The following is a 21,378-nucleotide window of genomic DNA, read 5'->3' as shown; positions in this document are numbered from 1 at the left end:
TTAGAAGTGATGATTTGGCAGTAGAAAATTGAACATAACTTGAGGAGTCCTACACAGTTTCGGTTTAACCGTGCTTTTTATCACATATGACATCATGTTTGAGTGATAAACTGTACAAATACCAGTTACTACCGCGCATTTCAAGCAGGCAATTTGCCTGTGTAAGAGACTTGTTTTTCATGACTATAAAATATGCAGTGCCCTCCAGTAATCACACAGTTTGCACATTCGTGATCTCGCCAGTTACCTGAACCTCAGGTTGTTGTCATCGTGACCTACATGGAAAAAAAGAAGTAAAAATGCACTTTTGGCTTCAATTGAAAGCTACCAGAATCTGAAACTTCTGGAACCTGACATGACTCATGACAGTGCAATGAAGAAAATAGTCAAACATTAATTTTCTTTTTAGAAAGAATTAAAGAAACAACAAAGTTGCAATGCAACAACAAACTGTGGCTGTCCTTTTGCTATGACTATCTGTCATTTTAAAATCATGAACTCCACACACAATTACAGAGCTGAAAGAACTGTGGATGGAGCTGCAGTGAAAACTGAGTGTATCCTACACATCTTCAATTCAGGTAAGGTACAGATTTTGACTTTGTTGGGTAACTGTAAGGTTAAGTTGAAGATGTGTAAAGTCCTTAGAAGATGAAAAAGTGTATAAATATAGCTTGTGTATCAGATGGAAAAATTAAATGCCTCAATTTTTTCCTCTGATGGAAAGGATAAATAGAGTGCAGGTCTAAAACAGAAAACAGTAGGCTAAAGCCAAATAATAGCAAAGATTGAAATTCTGTAACAGGCTATAATGTAAGGTCATGGGTGGCTGATAATTCAAAGTAAGAAGATGAAAGTCTGTTGTTCATTTTGGCTCTCCCCTAGAACTTAGAACTACTTAAACCTAACGACATCACACACATCCATGCCCGAGGCAGGATTCGAACCTGCGACTGTAGCAGTCGCGCGCTTCCAGACTGTAGCGCCTAGAACCACTCGGCCACTCTGGCCGGCTTTTGTACTCAACATTGATAAATGATATGCATGTCCCGGTTATAAGACAGAATGTTTTTCCTTGCTCCAAATGAAAAACATGATGTTATGTTTGTTAGGAGACTATGTGTCTTTAAGTTGTAGTAGTCATTACTCATAAATATAATTTTTTTCCCCACAAGCAACATATTTTGTATCACCCAAGAGAAGGGAAAGGAAGGAAGATTGAGTTTAATGTCCTGTCGACATCGAAGTGTTTTCAGATTGTGGCAAGGATTGGGAAGGAAATCAGCCATGCCCTTTGAAAGGAACCATCCTGGCGTTTGCCTGGAGCAATTTAGGGAAACCATGGAAAACCTAAATCTGGATGGCCAGATATGGGTTTGAACTGTTATCCTCCTGAATGCGAGTCCAGTGTGCTAACCACTGCACCACCCCGTTCGGTCACCCAAAAGAAGTAACAAGAAAAGCACATACCTGTGCACATGTAATGTTCTTGGTTATAGAACAGCAAATTTTATGCATCAGTGACAGTGACTATCAATGACACCCATACAATAGTTTATTGGGGGAGGGGGGGGGGGGGCCCTTAATGTTGGGGTATAGAGTATTTTTAACATTTTTGAGGATGGAAGGCTTCTTCTAAGTAGCCTTAGAAAAGTTCCAGTTCTAACCCTGTTAAAAACCTACATATCATTTTCTTGAAAGAAAAGCACCTGGCTACACTATTTTTTCCTTTCTCAATGAGCTGGGAGGGAGCTGTGGCCCCCCTTGCCCCCGGTTATAGGCACCCTTGGTGACTATGCTTTCATGTTAGGATCCCATTTAAATCTGTTATGTGCTGAATAATGTAATTTGTATGTGTTTCAGTGGAACTGCACAAGGTGAAGGTGTTTTACCATATGATATTCCAGACTTCCCAGAGGTAAAAAGCCCAAAAGAACTGTGTATTCCAAAAGCAAGTAAAGAACAAGATAGGGTAAGTTTTTGCTGTATTATTTCAAACAGTTATCTTATGAAATTTGGATTAAAATTCAGTATATTAAACAATGTAAAGTAGTTGAATTTTGCTTGTTCACAAATTTCATCTTACATGTAATACATCTTAATGTAATTTTCAGCTATGTTTTGGCATTGTTGCATTTTACTTGTTCACATGTTTCATTGTACATGTACACATCTTAATATAATTTTCAGTTATGTTTTGCTGGATTGAAAGGGACAAAGAGTCACTTAGTTATCCAATACTGCTGGTGGATATACCAGGGACTTTGAGACTGTAAAATGTCCAAAGTGAATGAGCATTTAATGCCTGGCAGTTGGGCAGAAGTGGTAGCTGTCGACAACGTTATAGCCAAAAGTGGAACATGTTTATTTACCAGCAGTGTTGGTACATGTTAAAATATTGTGCTAGTGAAATTCCAAGTGACTGTTCAATGTTCAATGAAAGCTGGGTAGCCGATTTGGCCATTGAGCAAGGAATTCACAGGTCCATATCATGTCTCTTCATTCGATAAATTTTACAAGGAATGAATGTAAATACGGCCCCTTTTGGAAAAGAAAAAGTGTTTTTTTCCAATAATTTCTTTCATGTTTATAGCACTGAGTGATGTGGCCCTATGGCTAAACACTGAATTTGCCTATGAGAGGGTGATGGTTCAAAATCCTGTCTGGCCATCAAGATTTAGATTTTCTGTAGTTTTCCTAAATTGCCTAAGATGCAGTCCAGGATGGTTCCTTAGGAAAGGACGTGCCTGACTTCGTTTCCAATCCTTCCACAATCTGAGTTTGTGGTGTCTCTAACAACGTGATCTTCCTTCTTCCTTTCCATATTTACAGTGTGCCTGCCCACATGTGTAAAATTGCCAGTGTACCCACCAGACCATCAGCAAGATTAACAACCTCAAAATTACTTCACAAGCAACACCTCATATCTTATTACTAAGTGTGGTGTGCAACATAGTAGCAAAGACATGGGTGCTTGTTACAGCACTGGGGCCATTGCAACATTCTTTCCTAACAAAAATGCTTTTAAAGATGGAAACTGTCTTTCCAGCGTGTGCTTGGCTCTCGCCCCGCAAGTGATCCTATTGACACTGTCTTCACCATAAATTTATCCTTTTTCTTCCATTACCAGTATTGCTACATTTTTCTATGTACCATCTGTATTAGAATTCTCTAGTTATTGTTGGTGTGTGCCTCTGTTTTTGATATTTTTATTTTGTTACTTTGTTTTGTATGTTTTTTCTCTAATTACATTTATTGATGACCTTGTATTGTTTACTTCTAGTGCAGATAAACTTAAACAGCAAATAGAAGAAATCCATAGAGCATCTTTTAATGTAGGTCAGAAAATCAGTTATAAGAAGACTAAAATAATGTAAACTGAAAAGCCAAAGAAACTGGCACATCTGCCTAATATCATGTAGGGAACCTGCGAGCACACAGAAGTGAGGCTAAACGATGTGGCCTAGACTCAGCTACTGTCTGAAGTAGTGCTGGAGGGAACTGACACCACAAATCGTGCAGAACTGTTCATAAATCTGTAAGAGTATGAGGGGATGGAGATCTCTTCTAAACACCACTTTGCAAGGCATCCCAGATATGCTCAATAATGTTCATTTCTGTGGAGTTTGGTGGCCAGTGAAAGTGTTTAAACTCAGAAGAGTGTTCCTGGAGCCAGTCTGTAGCAATTCTGGATGTGTGGGGTGTCGTATTGCCCTGCTGGAATTGCTCAAGTCTGTCGGAATGCACAATGGATATGAATGGATGCAGGTGATCAGACAGGATGTTTACATATGTGTCATCTGTCAGAGTCATATCTAGATGTATTAAGCATTCCATATCACTCCAACTGCACACGCCCCACACCATTACAGAGCCTTCACCAGCTTGAACAGTCCTCTGCTGACATGCAGGGTCCATGGAGTCATGAAGTTGTCTCCATACTCGTACACGTTCATCCACTCAATACAATTTGAAATGAAACTTGCCCAACCAGGCAACATGTTTCCAGTCATCAACAATCCAGTGTTGGTGATGATGGGCCCAGGCAAGGCGTAAAGCTCTGTGTCATGTTCTGAAAGCCCACATCAATGATGTTTTGTTGACTGGTTCGCATGCTGACACTTGTTGATAGTCCAGCACGGAAATCTGCAGGGATTTGTGGAAGGGTTGCACTTCTGTCAAATTGAAAGATTCTCTTTAGTTTTCATTGGTCCCGTTCATCTTACAGGATCTTTTTCCGGCTGCAGCAATGTTGGAGATTTGATGTTTTACTTGATTCCTGATATTCACAATACACTCATGAAATGGTCGTACGGGAAAATCCTCACTTCATCACTATCTCAGAGATGCTCATAGGCCAACTACAACACAACATTCAGACTCACTTAAATCTTGATAACCTGCCATAGCAGCAGTAACTGATCTAACAACTGTGCCAGGTGCTTGTTGTCTTATATAGGCATTACCAACTATAGTGCCATATGCTGCCTGTTTACGTATCTCTGTATCTGCATACGCATGCCTCTACCAGTTCCTTTGGCGCTTCAGTGTATAATCAACACATTAAAAATAAAATTGTACAAAGTAAGTACAAGCTCATAAATCCAATTGTTGACTTTTTTGTTGCTGGGTCAATTAAAGACAGTGACTATATGGACAGTGAAATAAATTAACAGAAGAGTGTAAATGACCTGGTGGGCTTTTTGTAAATTAGGGTTTTGAAAATAAAGCTTCTGTTGTGTCTGTAAGTGAAGATTACAACCAGTGCATATTACCAGTTTTGATTTATGGTTGAGAAAGATTTATTGATAAAATGGCTTATAGTCATATCTTTATGAGTCATTTGAACAACTCAGGTAGTGAACTGATATGAAATGAGCAAAATACTGTCAAATGTGAACAAGCAAAATCATTATTACATACTTAAAACAAATTTTTCTTATGAAGCATATTGCTAATTATCTCCCACTGGTGATGCTAACAATCAGACCATTTCTCCCTGCAGGAGTATCTTCCAAACTGAAGTCTATGAGGAAAAAAATATTTTTGTTGACTGCATTGATTATTTGGGTTTCAACATAGACTACTCTACATTTGATGAGTCTCTGCTGTACTATATCATATGTTATGGGTTCTCTATTAGATGCAGGTGCAACATATTTTTACAACTAAAAAAATTCATTGTCTTTATTAACTGTTGGTGACTTGTGCTTTCTTTTGGCAGTGGCATAAAAATGTAAATTTGCTAATAATTGACTCCTATAATATATTCCTCTGTTTTTGTTTTGAAATGCTAGACTCCAGATGAAGGGTATGGGACACCAGCAGCAGAACATGCCAATGCCTCTCCTGAGTGTGATTTTCATGACCATCATGCACCAAGTGATCAAGAGATCTTAGCTCGGGTAAACCATAGAACTTGGGAGGCATATGGGTCACGTCTGCCTCCACTTGAAAAACCATTCTTAAGTGAAAAACCAGAAGCAATTCACAGGTATTAATAGGCATTTTTAAAAATACTTGTAGCATTTTGCTTCAGATTGCTAACTACTTCATTTTGTTTCAAGCTTTCCATCCATGTGTTGTATCATAATGATATGTAACCCACCATGCGGGATAAGCTTTTATTTCCACTCATTGCTTTGATAGTGGTTCTTTTGCTGTTTTACATTACTGCACAGGTTTAGCATATATTTATGACATCAGTAAAGTTCTGTCATTCAAGGGAACAATTCTCAGGTTTCATTGCCTCTCCTATACTGCCATGCATAACATAGCATATTACATTGTTTCTTCTTTGGTAAATCTGTATTGCAGTAGGTATCAACTGGATGCTGTCCAATCTTTCCTTTGACAACTCTTCAGACTAGGCAGTTTCTTCACAATAAGTGTCCTATCTAAAATGTTTTCCTCAGTATTATCATTTCCACTAATCTTTCCTCTCCTACTTTTTTTTCCAAATATTTCATTGTTCCTCATTTTATCGCTTCATTCCACTCTAAGCATTTTCTCGGCAGTCACACTTCAAAAGTATTCAAGCATTTTCCATTTTTTCTTTTACTGTCCATGATTCATTGCCTTATAGCTCTACACTCCAGAAAAAAACTTTTGAATCCATTTCTTAAACTTTTTGAAATTCTTTTTGCCGCTAACAAAATTTCCATCGTTTCAAAACTTCCCGCTCCCCCCCCCCCCCCCCCCTCCCCCTTTCCCCTCTCCACCCCCCTCCCTCTAGGTATTCCACTTCTTATTTCCTCAACACAGCTTTTATTTTCAGCCAACAAATTTGCAAAGTACCTAAAATTTTTTTTTTTCGACGAGATTTCCTTTCAATAATACTTTGGCAGAACCTTGAATTTTGCTGATTCTCAGCACTTAGTTTTTTTAGTGCATTTATCCTATTCCATAAGGGTTTTTCCACTTTTAGAACCATCTTAATCATAAATTGTAGTACTTTCTCTGATTGTTGCCCACTCCGCACAATCATCTACATCTCTTCTCCTTGTACTATTATGCCTTTGTTATATAAATGATTTGTCTATAGATTGCTTAGCATAAGTATTGAAAAGCTTTAGTGACAAGTAGCACCATTGTGTAACATCTGTTCTAATACTTGTCTCATCTGTTTTCTCCTCAGTAATTGTCACATTATTAATGGGTCACTTGAGACTTCATGAATATGTATCTAAACAAGCTCAGAGGTCAAATGAAAAATAAAACACCATCCTTGACAGTTAAATAGAACTCACTGAAATCATTATCTGTCTCCTGCATACTCAGAAGATGTAGGTCTGCTCGTAGCAAGGTTCCATCACTGACTCTCCTCTGTGCTTACCAAAACCTGTGTGAAATCCCAACCACATTGTCAATAACACCTGACAGTTGCTGCAGTTGTCAAATTGTGCAACATTCTAGAATGTTATAGAATAGCAGTGATCTCTGTAGCAATGGAAGTCAAGTGCTGTGGTGATTGCAGGCCTTCCAAGATCCTACACAGTCAGTAATTATACATCCAATACTTTTCAGAAGTCACAAGCTCCACATCAGATCCATACCATATAGATGGGCTACTGTCTGAAGTTGCATACAATAAGTTTACAGGTTGCCCTCAGTTTTATTATTTTCACTGCTAAAACTCTCCCAGTTTGATTTCTAGCCAATATACAATCACATCTATTGTGGATTATTAACTGTATGATGCCATATGAAGGATATTAGAGAAGGAAAGTTGCTACTCACCATATAGTGGAGATGCTGAGTTGCGATAGGATTCAAAAATTATAGCTTTGGCCATTAAGGCCTTTGTCAGCAATAGACACACACATGTGCACACACGCACTCACACAAACGCAACTTGCACACACATCTGCAGTCTCTGAAACTGGTGTGGTTTCAGTTGTCTGAGACTGCAGACGTGTGTGCAAGTTGCATTTGTGTGTGAGTGTGTGTGTGTGTGTGTGTGTGTGTGTGTGTGTGTGTGTATTACTGACAAAGGCCTTACTGGCCGAAAGCCATAATTGTGTGAATCTTTTTGTTGTGCCTATCGTGACTCAGCATCTCCGCTATGTGGTGAGTAGCAACTTTCCTTCTCTAATATTGTTACATTCCATCCTGGATTTTCCATTGTTTGATTCATATGAAGGATATTTGTTTCATGCTGTAGTGCAGACTTGTGTAATAGTTGAAACAAAAGAATGTATCTGCCACACTGAAAGATAAATGCAATCTAACCTAGAATAAACCTGTAACACACCACCATAATGAACTTTTTGCTACATCTTCAGAAAATTAATTTTTTGTGCCCTCTAGAACCCAGTCTATAATATTGAGAGGATCATTTTTTTCATAATATATAAGCAATTTTGCTTCTTATTGACATCTACAGTGTTAACTGGAAAACGTATGTTGCATTACATTTGCACCTATCAGTGTATGAGTTCAACTTGACTGCTATTTCTGCCAGCCAATTTTTATGTTGTTTAGTGTGCTTAATTTCAGCATTTCAAAATGGAACTGTGGCACTCAGTTCTTTTTATCATGAACTGCTGCTATTTCTGGTCATCATTATTTCAATTGCAATTCTTGATGGTGATATAGTGTCTTTTTGAAATTTGAGAATTTATTACATTACTATATCTTTTTATTTGCATTTCTTGATGAACAAGTATGCTCCCACCACACACACACACACACACACACACACACACACACACACATGCACTCTCTCTCTCTCTCTCTCTCTCTCTCTCTCTCTTTCTCTCTCTCTTTCTCTCTCTCTCTCTCTACCGTGTGTTTTATAACACAGGCTGTGGGTGCTGCATATGAGACAACAGGCTGTAAGAAGGCGTACTGTTGTTGCACCTGGCGCATCCCACTTGAAAGTGCTGCAAAAGAATCAGTTGCTGGCTGATATTCGGTATCTTCTGGATGGAGTTGCTAGTGATACATTCCCTTATAATAAGGTATGGTGCAGCGCTTATTACTCCCAAAATTTACTCTGCATGTAGTTTCATTATATGTGATTTGTTTTCAAAACATTGTGTCACATGTTATGTTGTCTGCCTTCAGAGCTTTATTCATTGCCTGTAGTAAAGAAATCTCAGAAACATTTATCTAAGAATGTGAAGTATTCTGCAGAATCCAACATCATTTCAAGAATGTGGAAGAAGTGGGTGTCCAGTATTCAAGGGATGGACAGTGAGCTGTAACAAAATTGTATTAGCTCATTGTAGGTACTTACATGTAATAGATTTTACTCAAAATAAAACTACCGAAGATCCCAGCATGATGTCATTGTAGTGAATGCAACGTTTGATGTAGCTTACATAAGAATATGGAAGGATCTTGCATGCATTTGTAAAACCCTAATTTAGCTTTAAAGGAATCAAGATGAAACGCAAGTATATGGAAAACTTGATTATATATGTTACACAGGAGTACTCTTGTTGTGGCTTATTTCTATTAATACAGCCATATTTTATATTGTCGTGCAGGAATCTCACTTTTCAAGATAAATGTTAATTAAGTTACATTCAACAGATATAAAAACATGTATGTATACTGAAAAGGATTAGAAGAAAGGTAATATCTATCTTATCCTGTGTGAAAACTACATAAGAAACTAAAGCTGATTAAATCAGGAGTTTAAGAACGCGAGTAAAAATACACAGCGAGAAGTCAACAGCTTTTTAGTACTTTAACGTCAGTGAAACAGTGAAAACAGTGGATGAATAACAGTTTCCTAATTATACACTGATCAACCAGAGCGTTATGATCACCTACCTAATAGCCGGTATGTCCACCTTCGGCACAGATAATAGTGGTGACACGCCATGGCATGGACGCAATGAGGCCTCAATAGGTTGCTGAAGGGAGTTGGCACCACACCTGCACACACAAGTCACCAAATTCCAGGGAGGGGGTGGGCTGGTGGGGGGTGATGAGCCCTGATGCCATGTTCAGTCACATCACAGATGTGTTTTGATTGGGCTCAGATCTGGTGAATTGGATGGCCAGCACATCAATTGGAACTCATCACTGTGTTCCTCGAACCATTCCATCATGCTTCTGGCCTTCTAACACAGTGCATTTTCATGTTAAAGATGCCACTGTCATCAGGAAACATGATGGTCTTGAAAGGATGTACATGGTCTGCAACCAGTGTACGATACCCTCTGGCCATTATGGTACCTTGCACGAGCTCCACTGGACCCATGGATGCCCACATGAATGTTCCCCAGAGCATCATGGAACCACCGCCAGCTTGTCTTTGTCTTGCATTACAGGTGTCAAGGAGCTGTTCCCCTGGAAGATGATACGCTCCCTCCCATAATTATGATGGGGAAGGTATCGGAATTCAGCAGATTATGCAGTGCTCTGCCAGTGCACCTATGTCCAGTGCTGATGTTCGTGTGCCCATTTCTGTCATAGTTGCTGATGTTGTGGTGTTAACATTGGCACATGAATGGGTCATCAGCTATGGAGGCCCATCGTTAGGAGAGTTCGGTGCACTTTGTATTCAGACACACTTGTACTCTGTCTAGCATTAATGTCTGATCTTGGTTTCCCCATAGTTCACTGCCTGTCCAGTTTTACCAATCTGTCCAGCCTATGACATCTGACTTCTGTAATAAGGAGCAGCAAACCAACCCCACGACATCGGGACATGGTTTCACCTTGGCTTTGCCATGTGTTGAAGACACTCTCCATAGCACTCCTCAAACACCCGACAAGATGCCCAGCTTCCAAAATGCTTGTCTTAAGCCTCAAGCCCGTCACAATATACCTTCAGTCAAACTCAGATAGATTGCACACCTTCCCCATTCTAAACATTTACAATACGCTCACTGACTCTACATACACTGTCGTGCGTTGACTAGCTTTCATTCCTGGTCAAGTGACGCTGCTATTGCCTGCATGGGTTTACATTGGTGGTAGGTCAGTGGTCATTGTCTTCTGGCTGATCAGTGTACATCAACGTACTGAGCAACAGCAATAAAGCTGCTGCTTGTTGGTGGACTGCTTTAATTTGAAATTTGTCCACTGTGATTCATTATTTTTGTTGCTCTTGTTGTCGTTTTGCTGGTGTATTCTGTGCAAGCCTCTCTCTGCAGAACCATCAAACTTGGTATTCAAACCATAGTCTCTCAGAATGGATAAATACAAGTTTTGTATGGTTTTCAAGGTCATCTACTACCATTCTTCCTTCCAAATAGTGGCAAGTTCACATAATAATGATGGAGGTGGATAGTGATCATGCACCATTCTCTCCAAAGTAGACCATGGCTCAAAAATACTGTGGTGCGATGACTGTGGAACCAAGATAGATCAGCCATTCATCCTTGGGCTCACAAAACTAAACCTGGACAAAGCAGGCTGTGTGAACAGCAGCCCTTCACCTATGTACATATCATCACCGTTGAGGAACAAATATTTTACCACAGGCTAGACCTATCAGCGAAAATGGTCACATAACCCTTGGCAGTAATACAATACTGCTGTGTAACAATGGAGCCCATGGAATACTACGTTACTGCTGTCCAAATCATCATTGAACCTATGCCATTTTTCACCCTTAACAGCGAGCAGTCTGCATCGTAAGCTTGGGATGGCATATGGCAGACGTAAACTCAGCCAGAAGTTGGAAGTAATGTGAAACAAGACTTATCTGACTGAATGACTTTTTCCCATTGCTCCAGGATCACTTTTTCCTGTTATGGGTATTTGCATGTGTGGTTTTGGAATTCTAGCTTGTCCTGCAATTCCCTACTTATGGAGCTCCATTCGTTTTGTTTTGATGCTGACAGGATTGGTGAGTGCAGTAATCAGTTCTTCAGTGACATTTGCAGCTTTTGTCCTCTTATTTTTTTTGGTCACAGTCCTCTTCAATGACTCGCAGTCACTCAGCATACACTGTCATTCACATTGTGACTTAGCGGATGATGGTTTTCCACTTTTCCTGTATGCAGTACAAATCTTCAATACGGTGTCTCTTGAAACACCAAACATTTATGATACCTTGGTTGAAGAAACCACTATATGAGCACCAACAAATTACCCTCACTTGAATTCACTTAGTTGTGATGTAATGCACTCACAGTTAAAACGAAGACTGTTCTGACTGCAAATGACACTATCTTTGTATTGAAGGCACTGCACAGGTGCCATTTGTCATCAAATACAGTGGCGCCACCGGCAGACTTGGCTAGCATCTGCATTTATGTTCATGCATATATTTCTCACAGGGTTCCATATTTTTGTCCAGTCCCTGCAGCTCCCTGTTCAAGAGAGTGCTTTATCCTGAAGTCCTCTCTAAATATAGTGTTTTCCTCTCTACCAGATTCTCTTTATGTGTTCCTTATGTTGTTTCTCTCTCTCTTCTGTCGCTTTATATCCTTGCTACATCTTTTGTTTTGTGCTTTTGAATTTGACTGTGTTGACGATATTCCTGTACTTTTCTCAATATTTTTGATCGCCTGTTGTCTTTCCTAGTTGTCTGAAGTCATCTTAAACTTACTTGATCCACTCTGTATTCCCTTGTCTGAATCGATACCTTTGAAAATATTTCTTGCTTCTCATTATTAGAATGAGTCCACAAAATGTGAATCTTCTTTTTGTGAATGTGTCCATGATTCTGTCTTTTCCTGAATGTGTTCATGATTCAGTCTCTGTTTTTCTGTATTTTTGATGTTGGTCCCTTAATCAAAATTCCTTCTCTATTTATTGGGCTGAAAAGCATATTTTTCTATGGGTTTTCCATCCTCAGCATCAACAGCCAGAGGCTGTGGTCATGTGTGTGTGTGTGTGTGTGTGTGTGTGTGTGTGTGTGTGTGTTTTTGTCTGTTTCTGACAAAAGGCCTTGTTGGCCGAAAGATCACTTTCTGACCGTCTTTCTATTGTGCCTATCTGCAGCATCCCACTATAGTGAGTAGCAACTACCCTTTTCATAATATTGTTACAGTCCATCCTAGATTTTCCATTGTTTGGTATTTAGATGTAGTGATTCCAAGTGAGCTTGCATGCCTTTTGAAGTTTTTCTGGTTCTTTTCTGATTAACCTATAAGTTAATCTCTTATGTATGAATAATTTGTCCTAAGTATTTGAAATGAGTGGCTTGTGTACTGCCCCAAAGTATGCCTCGGTGTTTCTGTTTCTCTCTCTTTTTTTCTTTTCTTTTCTTTTTTTTCTTCTTCTTTTTTTCCCCTCCCTTGACAGCTCTACATAAAATTTTTTATATGCGTAAGCAGCCAACTTGTGGTTAATTATAGCCCAGCATTCATGACCAACCTATTTTTTACCTTAAGACCACTCCTTTTTGAGCAAAATACCCAGGCATTATTGCTTATGTAAGTACTACCATTGCAGTGTTTACATTATGCATACCACCATTAGTATTTTTTGTATTATCCTCATTTATATCGTTTTATATGTTTTAAGTACTGTAAAATGAGGTTAATCTGATCAGGTGGCATCAATCCAATTATTTACTGGTTTTTCCACATTTGGATAACTGGGTGTAGCATTTTAACAATTACATTGCAGCTGACCATTGTCGTGGATTCTTGACTAATCTATCAACAATAGTGGCATGTTGGAGTGCGCGCAACCAGCAAATCCCATTGTCAGTAGGCGTGTGAAAGGAAAGGAAAGGTACAAATACACAATAGGCAACCAACCAGCATTAACAAATAGTGAGGACAAAAGCCTGGTTGAAGGATTATTGTGGGATTATTGTGTTGTACAAAATGGTGGTTTCCTTTGAGGAATAATGATGTTAGGTACATGTATAGGCATTTCTCGGTCGACCAGGGAGGATTGAAAAAAGATTTTGTGGCAATCGACCTGGGCACGAGTGGGTAAAATCTTTTCTGCAAAGAAATAAAGAACTAACAGTTAGAATAAGTGAAAAAGTGAAGAGGGCAAAGGCAGCAGTTACCTGAAAGCAGTGACTGATTATTTTAAAAACCTGATCTTGAATGGTGTCCCTCCACCCAACATTATGAACTATGACGAGACAAACTTTTGTGACGATCTTGCACAAGTGAAAGTAATAGTGAAACTAAGTACAAGACATCCTGAAAGGATAGTGGATAGTTCTAAGTCAAGTATCAGTGTGATGATAGCAGCAGCCACCAAAGGCTTTTTCCTCCCACCATACACAGTTTATAGGGCAAAACACCTGTATGATACTTGGACTGAAGGGGGCATAACTGGTGCAGGTTATAATAGACCTAACAATGTTTGGATCATGGTTTGTTGAAATGGTCTTGCCTTGTGCCTGGCACTTAGAGGGACCTAAAGTGATTATAGGTGACAGTCTGTCGAGCCATCTGTCATATAACGTGATTAAACTGTGCCAGGAACAGGACATTAAATTTGTGCTTCTACCACCTAATTCTACTTATTTGTACAGCCACTTGATGTGGCCTTTTTTAGACCTTTAGAACTTGCTTGGAGAAATGTGCTAGATGATTGGAAAAGGAAGAAAAGAGGAGTGGTGCCAAAATCCTAATTTCCTAGGTCGTTGAAAAAAAAAAAAAAAACTTTGAAAATACGGCTATCACATTCAAATCGAATGTAATATCTGAGTTCAGAAAAGCAGGAATTTTTCCTTTCTGTCCTGACAAGGCCATTTCACAGGTTCGAGAAGCAGCTGATAACAATGCACATGGCACCAGTTCATCAGAAGTTTCTTGGGCAGCAGCCTTCAAAATGCAATTGAAACAGGTTCATTCTAATGAAACAAAAGGAAAACCGCGCTTGGCGCATTAACTCTAGGAAAAGGAATTGTTATCAGAGACTTAATGAAATGATAGTGACGGAACATCTAACAGTGATCTAGAACAGGATGAGTCAAATGAAAATGAAGAAATGGACAAGGAGAAAGACAAAGATTGGCATGAATATAAAGAAGATGATTTCCCCATAGTAAAATTTCCTATGAAAAAGGGTTCAGGTTTTTTTATTGGTAAAATTTAAAGTATCTCTAATGAAAGCTATGAAATAACATTTCTGAGAAAGAAAGTTCTTGATGGTAAGTTTATTTTGTCTTTCCAGAAACTGACAATGGAACTGAGGCAGAAAGAGCCCAAATTATTAAAAAAAAGTTGTTCCAGAAGACGAGCTAAATTTATTTTTTAATGGATAGATGATTCTGATATTGAGAAAATATTTTTCACATTGGTTATGATATACAATAACAAAAATTAGTATTTGTTTGTCAATTTTTGTGAATGCAAGTGTTTTTATAGCAGAAATGTCAAGTTAAATGTGCTTGTAAAAACTTGTTTAGTCCAGAAATTGTAAAATTTTATTGCAAATACAGCAATATAGTTTTTAAAAAATGAAAATAGTGGTTGGATTCACTCCACTGGAAGCCTGATTCCTTTCCTACATACAAAATACAATGGTGATCAGATTTGCCCCAACTGAGGAGGTAAAACTAATCAACAATCAACTTAAAATAATAAGTGCAATTATAAACTAAAAATAATGTAATACATGAATATATCATTATCAAGGTTGTAAAATTAACATACTGAATTTTTATTCCGGCATCACAACAGTAAATATATGAAATTTTTTAAAAAACTGCTGTTTTTGATCAGATTCACCTCATTTTATGGTATAAAAGAAAACAATAGAAACACCAGGAGGAAAATCAGCAATTTAGGAAAAGATAGACTGCTAATTACCTCAAAGATGACACATTAATTGCAGACAGGCACAATTGAACGACTCCTACACAGAGCTTTCAGTCACAGCCTTCATCAGAAAAAGAGAAACATGCACCAGTCATACACACAAGCAAGCACACCTCATGCATAACTGCCAACTCCGGCAGCTCCGGCCAGAATGCATCCTTGCCTGTCATCAAAATGTAGCAATATTCCAGCAACGTACCCTCCCTAGTCTATTTTGTTTTCTTTTTCTTTACTAAACTTTGTTATTAACTTGTATCTGACTGTGTTTTTAGATTCTTTTCCTGAATGAGTTCATAATTAGTCTGATATCAATATGTAAATTCACACTTTTCCTGCCCCTGACTATTATAGTTATTAGTGCTATCTTTAGCCTTTCTTTTGAAGGGGGTAGAAATATATTCTTTTTATTTTTTATTCTTTCTGGTTAGTATTAAGTCTAACTAGAAAAATAAGGTCAAAGTTATATTTTAATGCAGTAATGCACTTTTGAATTTATTTTTCTTTTGAAGTATTCACTCACTGTCTTTGAGCTCTGCCGGCCGGGGTGGCCGAGCAGTTCTAGGCGCTACAGTCTGGAACCGCACGACCGCTACGGTCGCAGGTTCGAATCCTGCCGCGGGCATGGATGTGTGTGATGTCCTTAGGTTAGTTAGGTTTAAGTAGTTCTAAGTTCTAGGGGACTGATGACCTCAGAAGTTAAGTCCCATAGTGCTCAGAGCCATTTGAACCATTTTGAGCTCCACTATGTTCCCCAGTGATATTAACTTGGCCTTCCTATAAAAAAAAATAAAAAAAAATGTTATTGCCACTGCCACTTTAGTACTAGCAATTACAAATTTCATTAACTGATGTTATCCACTTCAGATGGTAGTAGTTGCCTAATAATATTCATTGCAAGTAATTTGTTACAGTAGTTTGTGGATATTCAAAGGAACACTTTTATAAAATTGCAAATATTACTGTTCCTGATTATTCCATAGCTCCTCAGTAGCAGTAGAAAAAAGGACCATTGTATATTCTAGATTGAGTTTGCTATTAGTGAAACAACATGATGGCCTGAACTGTCTGGTAAACCATGTTTCTGAAATGAAGCACTCTCAGCTGCCTATGAACTTTTACAGGAACATGACAGGTTTCTCATTATGATAAAAGCTGATACCTATCTTAATAATCCATGCTCATGACAATCAATGTGAAGTACTCACACATCAGTAAGACATGCTTTTAACATTTCAGTTTCTCAACTGGTCAATTTGAAGTATGACGTCATGCTTGTTGTGGGTAGCTGTGTTTTACTTTGAGAAGGTTGAGTTCCCCTCCTTCCCATACCAGTACTTACTGTTTTACATACATATGAGTACTTTATATTGGTTGTCATGAGTGTGGTTTGTTAGGATAGTTATCAGTTTTTATCATAATGCCAACTGTACATTTCCTACTCTGTAGGTGTACACTGGAAGATGTGATTTGAAATCACGAATTTGGTAATGTTCCTGTAAAGGTTTGTCTACAGCTGAAAGTGATTTATTTCAGAAACATGGATTACTTCAGGTGCAGTTGCCCTCAACAGAAAACTATTTATTCACCATTAAGCTGTGCATTTTTATCTTTCTCTGTAATCAGTTCAACTAACTTGTATCCTTCCAACACAGAAAAGAATCAGTGTCCTCTCTCAAAGGATAAGATTCTGCCAATGGATACTTACCTTAAACCAGATAATGTTTGAAAATCTAGCAACCAAAGACTGTTCCTACTCAAACAGCTGCATCAGTGATTTAGGACATTATTGACTCAAAGATCAACAGTTGAACTCTCCAATTTTACTCAACCAGTGCTTCCCTTACCATATTTTATGGACTATAAGACGCACTTTTTCTTCAAAAAATTGCCTCACAAAATTCAGATTCGTCTTATACTCGAAATTAATATAAGTATGTCCGGTGTTTAAAATTCCCACCAGTCTTAACTATGGGCATATACTCAATGCTGCAGGAAACCTGTCTCCATCTGGCAACAATGGATGCAATTGGCAGCAGCTGTGCACTGATGAACCAAACACAAGTTGCGGGGATTCATTCTTGCTAACACTGTCTCCCTCCTATCTTGCCATCACAAACCTAGAACGCTATCTAGCCTATGTTGCCTCATTGAAGTTTACTGTGCCAGTGAACTTGAATTGAAAGTGATTTGTATTATTACTAACAATACAATATTTTTGTTACTAGCTAGTTTCATAAAAGAAAAAAATAAAAGGTATTCACATGATGTGGGCTATAAATTGAAAGTAATAGCATATGCATAATGCATAATAACATGGAAACAGAGCAGCTGAGCTGTATTTCAGCCCTCACTAACAGAAAAAGCCGTTGGCGATTGGCGGGCTAGTAAAGAAGAACTGAAAAAAGTGACGAAGACTAAATGTGCAAATAGAGGATTGAATGCAAAATGGCCAAATCTAGATGATGACCTATTGAAATAGATTCAAAGATACTTTCAAAATGGCATTGGAATTAATACAAAAATGATTCAAATACATGCTCTGAAGCTGGCACTACAGTGAAACTTAACAGACTTTAAGGGTGGAGTTGGCTGGTGCTACAGGTTTATGAAGCATCATAGACTTAGCATGTCAACCAAAACCAAAATATCTGAGAAAATGCCGCAAGAGCATGAATAGAAATATGCCTTTCCATCACTTTATTATTCAGCATTGAAAGAAAACTGGTGTGGAAATAAGCCAAAGTAGCGAATATGGACGGAACTCCTCTATCATTTGATGTGCAGAGTAACAGAACTGTTGCCATGAAAGGTGCTAAAACTATAACTATAAAAACAAGTGGACATGAAAACAGCGCTACACTGTTGCTCTTTCATGTTGTGCTGACAGTACTAAACTTAATCCGATTATAATTTTCAAGTGCAAAACAATGCCAAAACCTTGTGAAATATTGCCAGGTTTTGTTGTTCACATACATGACAAGGATTTGATGGTCAAGGCTGGTATGAAATTATGGATTAACAGAGTGTGGGAGAGAAGGAAAGGTGCTTTATTGAAAAAGAGTTCTCTTATTATGCTAGATCAGTTTAGTAGTCATTTGAAAAATTCTGTAAAAGAGAAATTGAGACAAGGAAATACAGAACTTGCTGTTATTCTAATTCACAGTTTGCAACCTCTTGGTGTCTCGATAAATAAACCGTTTAAAATGTATATGAGAGAGGAATGGAATAAATGGATAATGGGTGAAACCCAACATGAATTTACACCGAAGTAAGCTTTAAAATGATGTGCAATCAAATAAGTGTGTTAGTGGATGAAACAGTCATAGTCTAGAGTGAGAGAAGACATTATTGTTAAATATTTCAAGAAGTGTGTTATAATTAACACTCTCACTGGCAGTGAAGACCATCTTATACATGAAGAGGACAACGAAGAAGAAGAAGAAGAAGAAAGTTCAGATGAAAATTTTCAAGGATATTAAAGGTCAGTTCAGTTTTGTAACTAAGATTATTTTTAGCCTGGCTTTGCAATTTAATAATAAAAATGGTAAAAATGGTTTAAAAAAAAAAAAAAGAAATTGCTTAATAATTAAGGTGCGTCTTATAGTCCCCAGCGTCTCATATTCCATAAAATGTTATCCCATACTATGATAGTAACAATTAATCAAATTTTTCTTAAAAACTTAGGAATGGATCTGAAAAACCCTTATAGTTGGAACTGTAGCCACAGCAGATGGTACTCAATCAGCTTCAATAAGCTTACTTCCTTGTAACAGTGTAAATGACTTTACATTGCCAACTCACCCATCTAGTCAATTCCTGATCAAAACCTCAACTGAACTCTAAACCAATTCAATTCAATTCAATTCAATTTTTATCATCACATAACATGCCTTATACAATCAAAGATTGTGACATAGGTGACTTGTCAGTTTTTACACTATATATAACAATACTAAAAATACAATAAACTAATAATATACATGGTGTAACATCTTCAAAGAGGTATTTTAATTACAATTATAATGCATTGTTACCATTCATGAAATCTTCTACACCATAGTAACATTTATCTTTCAGATATTTTTCCAGGTCTCTTTTGGTGCCTTTTACATTTGGGTCATCCACATCTTTCCATATTTTATTTACAAATTTCATGCCCATATTGTATGGGGTTTTTTCATATGTTCTATGTCTTGTATCATATTGATGCAAGAAGAAGTTGCCCTCAAAAAGTTGTGGGTTTCTTTTCGTGAAAGTGAGAGTTTCATAGATGTATATGCTGGGAATGCTCATTAGATCCAGTTTTACAAATAAAGGTTTGCAGTGTTGCTTCGGTTTTGCTCCCACCATTGCCCGGATGATTCTTTTTTGTAGTCTAAAAGCTCTAAGTAAATTTGTTTTTTCAGACCCCCAGAAAATTATACTATACCTAATGACTGAAACAAAATATCCATTATATACAGTTTTTCTTACAGCTAAATCAGTAATATGATACAAGATATTCATAATATATACAAGGCTATTCAGTCGCCCCAGTATGTTGTCCACATGGCGACTCCATAACAGGTTTTTATTGACTAACACGCCAAGGAATTTGACACAGTCTGCAGTCTCTAATTTTTTGTCCATATACCTTATTTCACTTATAGACTGTGCAGATTGTTTTGTGGTAAAATGAACAATTTCTGTTTTTGTAAAGTTTAATGTCAAGTTATTGTTTTTGACCCATGCCTCCACTTCCCCAAGTGTTTGTTCAATATGACGAATTAGGTCTACCTCATTTTTACAACAGACTATAGCTGTTGAGTCATCTGCACAGAGGATAGTATCAGACTGGACCTGACATGGCATATCATTAATATAATATAGAAAAAGCAGTGGCCCTAATATTGAGCCTTGTGGAACACCTAATTGAGTGTTTTTCCAGCCAGAGAGAAATTTCTTACCGTTGATGTTAATAAGTACTCTTTGTTTTCTGTTTGCCAAGTATAATGACATCCAGCTAAGAGATTTGCCTTGAAAACCATAGCGTGCCAATTTTTGGAGAAGCAGGTCATGATTTACTGTGTCGAAGGCTTTGGACAGGTCACAAAAGATGCCTGACACACACATTCTATCATCAAGACATCTACTGACTTTTGTGACTAATTCATTTATTGCATGGATTGTGCTGGGGCCTTTTCTGAAACCATATTGATTGCCTAAGATAATGCTGTTAGATGAATTGTGATTTTCAATCTGATCACATGCAGCTCTTTCAAATATTTTTGAGAAAATTGGTAACAGTGAGATTGGCCTATAGTTGCCTAATTCATCTTGTTTGCCTTTTTTGTGTATGGGCCGAACTTCTGCATATTTTAATCGATCTGGGAAACATCCCTCATCAAATGATTGGTTGATTATGAAAGAGAGTGGATATGCAATACTGTGACGGACTATTTTTATTATTTCAGTGGGGACCTCATCCCAACCCGCAGATTTTGAATTTTTTAGGGACATTATGATTTTGATGACATCTGAGATGGAAACATGAGAAAACTTAAAACATGTGCAATTGCTATCTGTCATATTGGGCTTTGTATTTGGTGGTGAACAGTCACCAAATTTGTTACAGTTTATGAAAAAGTCATTGAATGATTCACAAATGGCACTGGGTTCTGTAACAGCTCTACCATTTATCACTATTTTAGAAGGGCATTTTCTCTCTGCCTCACTGCCAACTTCACTTTTTATAACAGACCTAACAGCTTTTGATTTGTTTTTTGCATTTGAAATGAAGTCATTATTTGCAGTACGTTTTGCTAGTTTAACTATTTTGTCAAATGTTTTTTTGTATGTGCTTACATACTTAAGAAATTGAGGGCTTCGATTTACTTTTGCCTCCATATGCAGTTTCCTCTTAGTAGCACTAGACACTCTAATTCCTTTTGTTACCCAGGATCTACTTTTTTGGGACCTGGTCCTCACTGTTACAAAAGGGAAGCATTCATTGAATATACCCAAGAATTCAGTTAAAAAGTTATTGTAATTGTCATTTGTGGAAGTGTGTTTGCTGACTGTCCACTTGGTTTGGCTTAATTTTTTGCAAAATACTTCCACATTTTCTTGACTGAAATTCCTACATCTTTTTGTTGTGCAGACTGAATTTTGCTTCGGTAGTGATACAAATAGTGCT

At 37.7% G+C, this 21,378-nt stretch overlaps 1 protein-coding gene across 1 annotated transcript in view; it reads left to right on the top strand.

Annotated features, from left to right (window-relative positions):
• The window catches only part of LOC126485143 (gamma-tubulin complex component 6), a 256,718-nt gene that overhangs the window by 80,237 nt on the left and 155,103 nt on the right, over positions 1-21,378 (top strand). The window contains exons 5-7 of the mRNA XM_050108806.1: positions 1,864-1,972; positions 5,298-5,494; positions 8,306-8,462. Coding sequence (XP_049964763.1) covers positions 1,864-1,972; positions 5,298-5,494; positions 8,306-8,462 — 463 coding nt within the window. The remainder of the gene's footprint in view (positions 1-1,863; positions 1,973-5,297; positions 5,495-8,305; positions 8,463-21,378) is intronic.

This window comes from Schistocerca serialis, chromosome 6 (assembly GCF_023864345.2).
Source record: "Schistocerca serialis cubense isolate TAMUIC-IGC-003099 chromosome 6, iqSchSeri2.2, whole genome shotgun sequence".
NCBI classification, from domain to species: domain Eukaryota; kingdom Metazoa; phylum Arthropoda; class Insecta; order Orthoptera; family Acrididae; genus Schistocerca; species Schistocerca serialis.
Note: the sequence above shows the minus strand (reverse complement) of the source record. Positions and strands in the feature narration are given on the sequence as shown.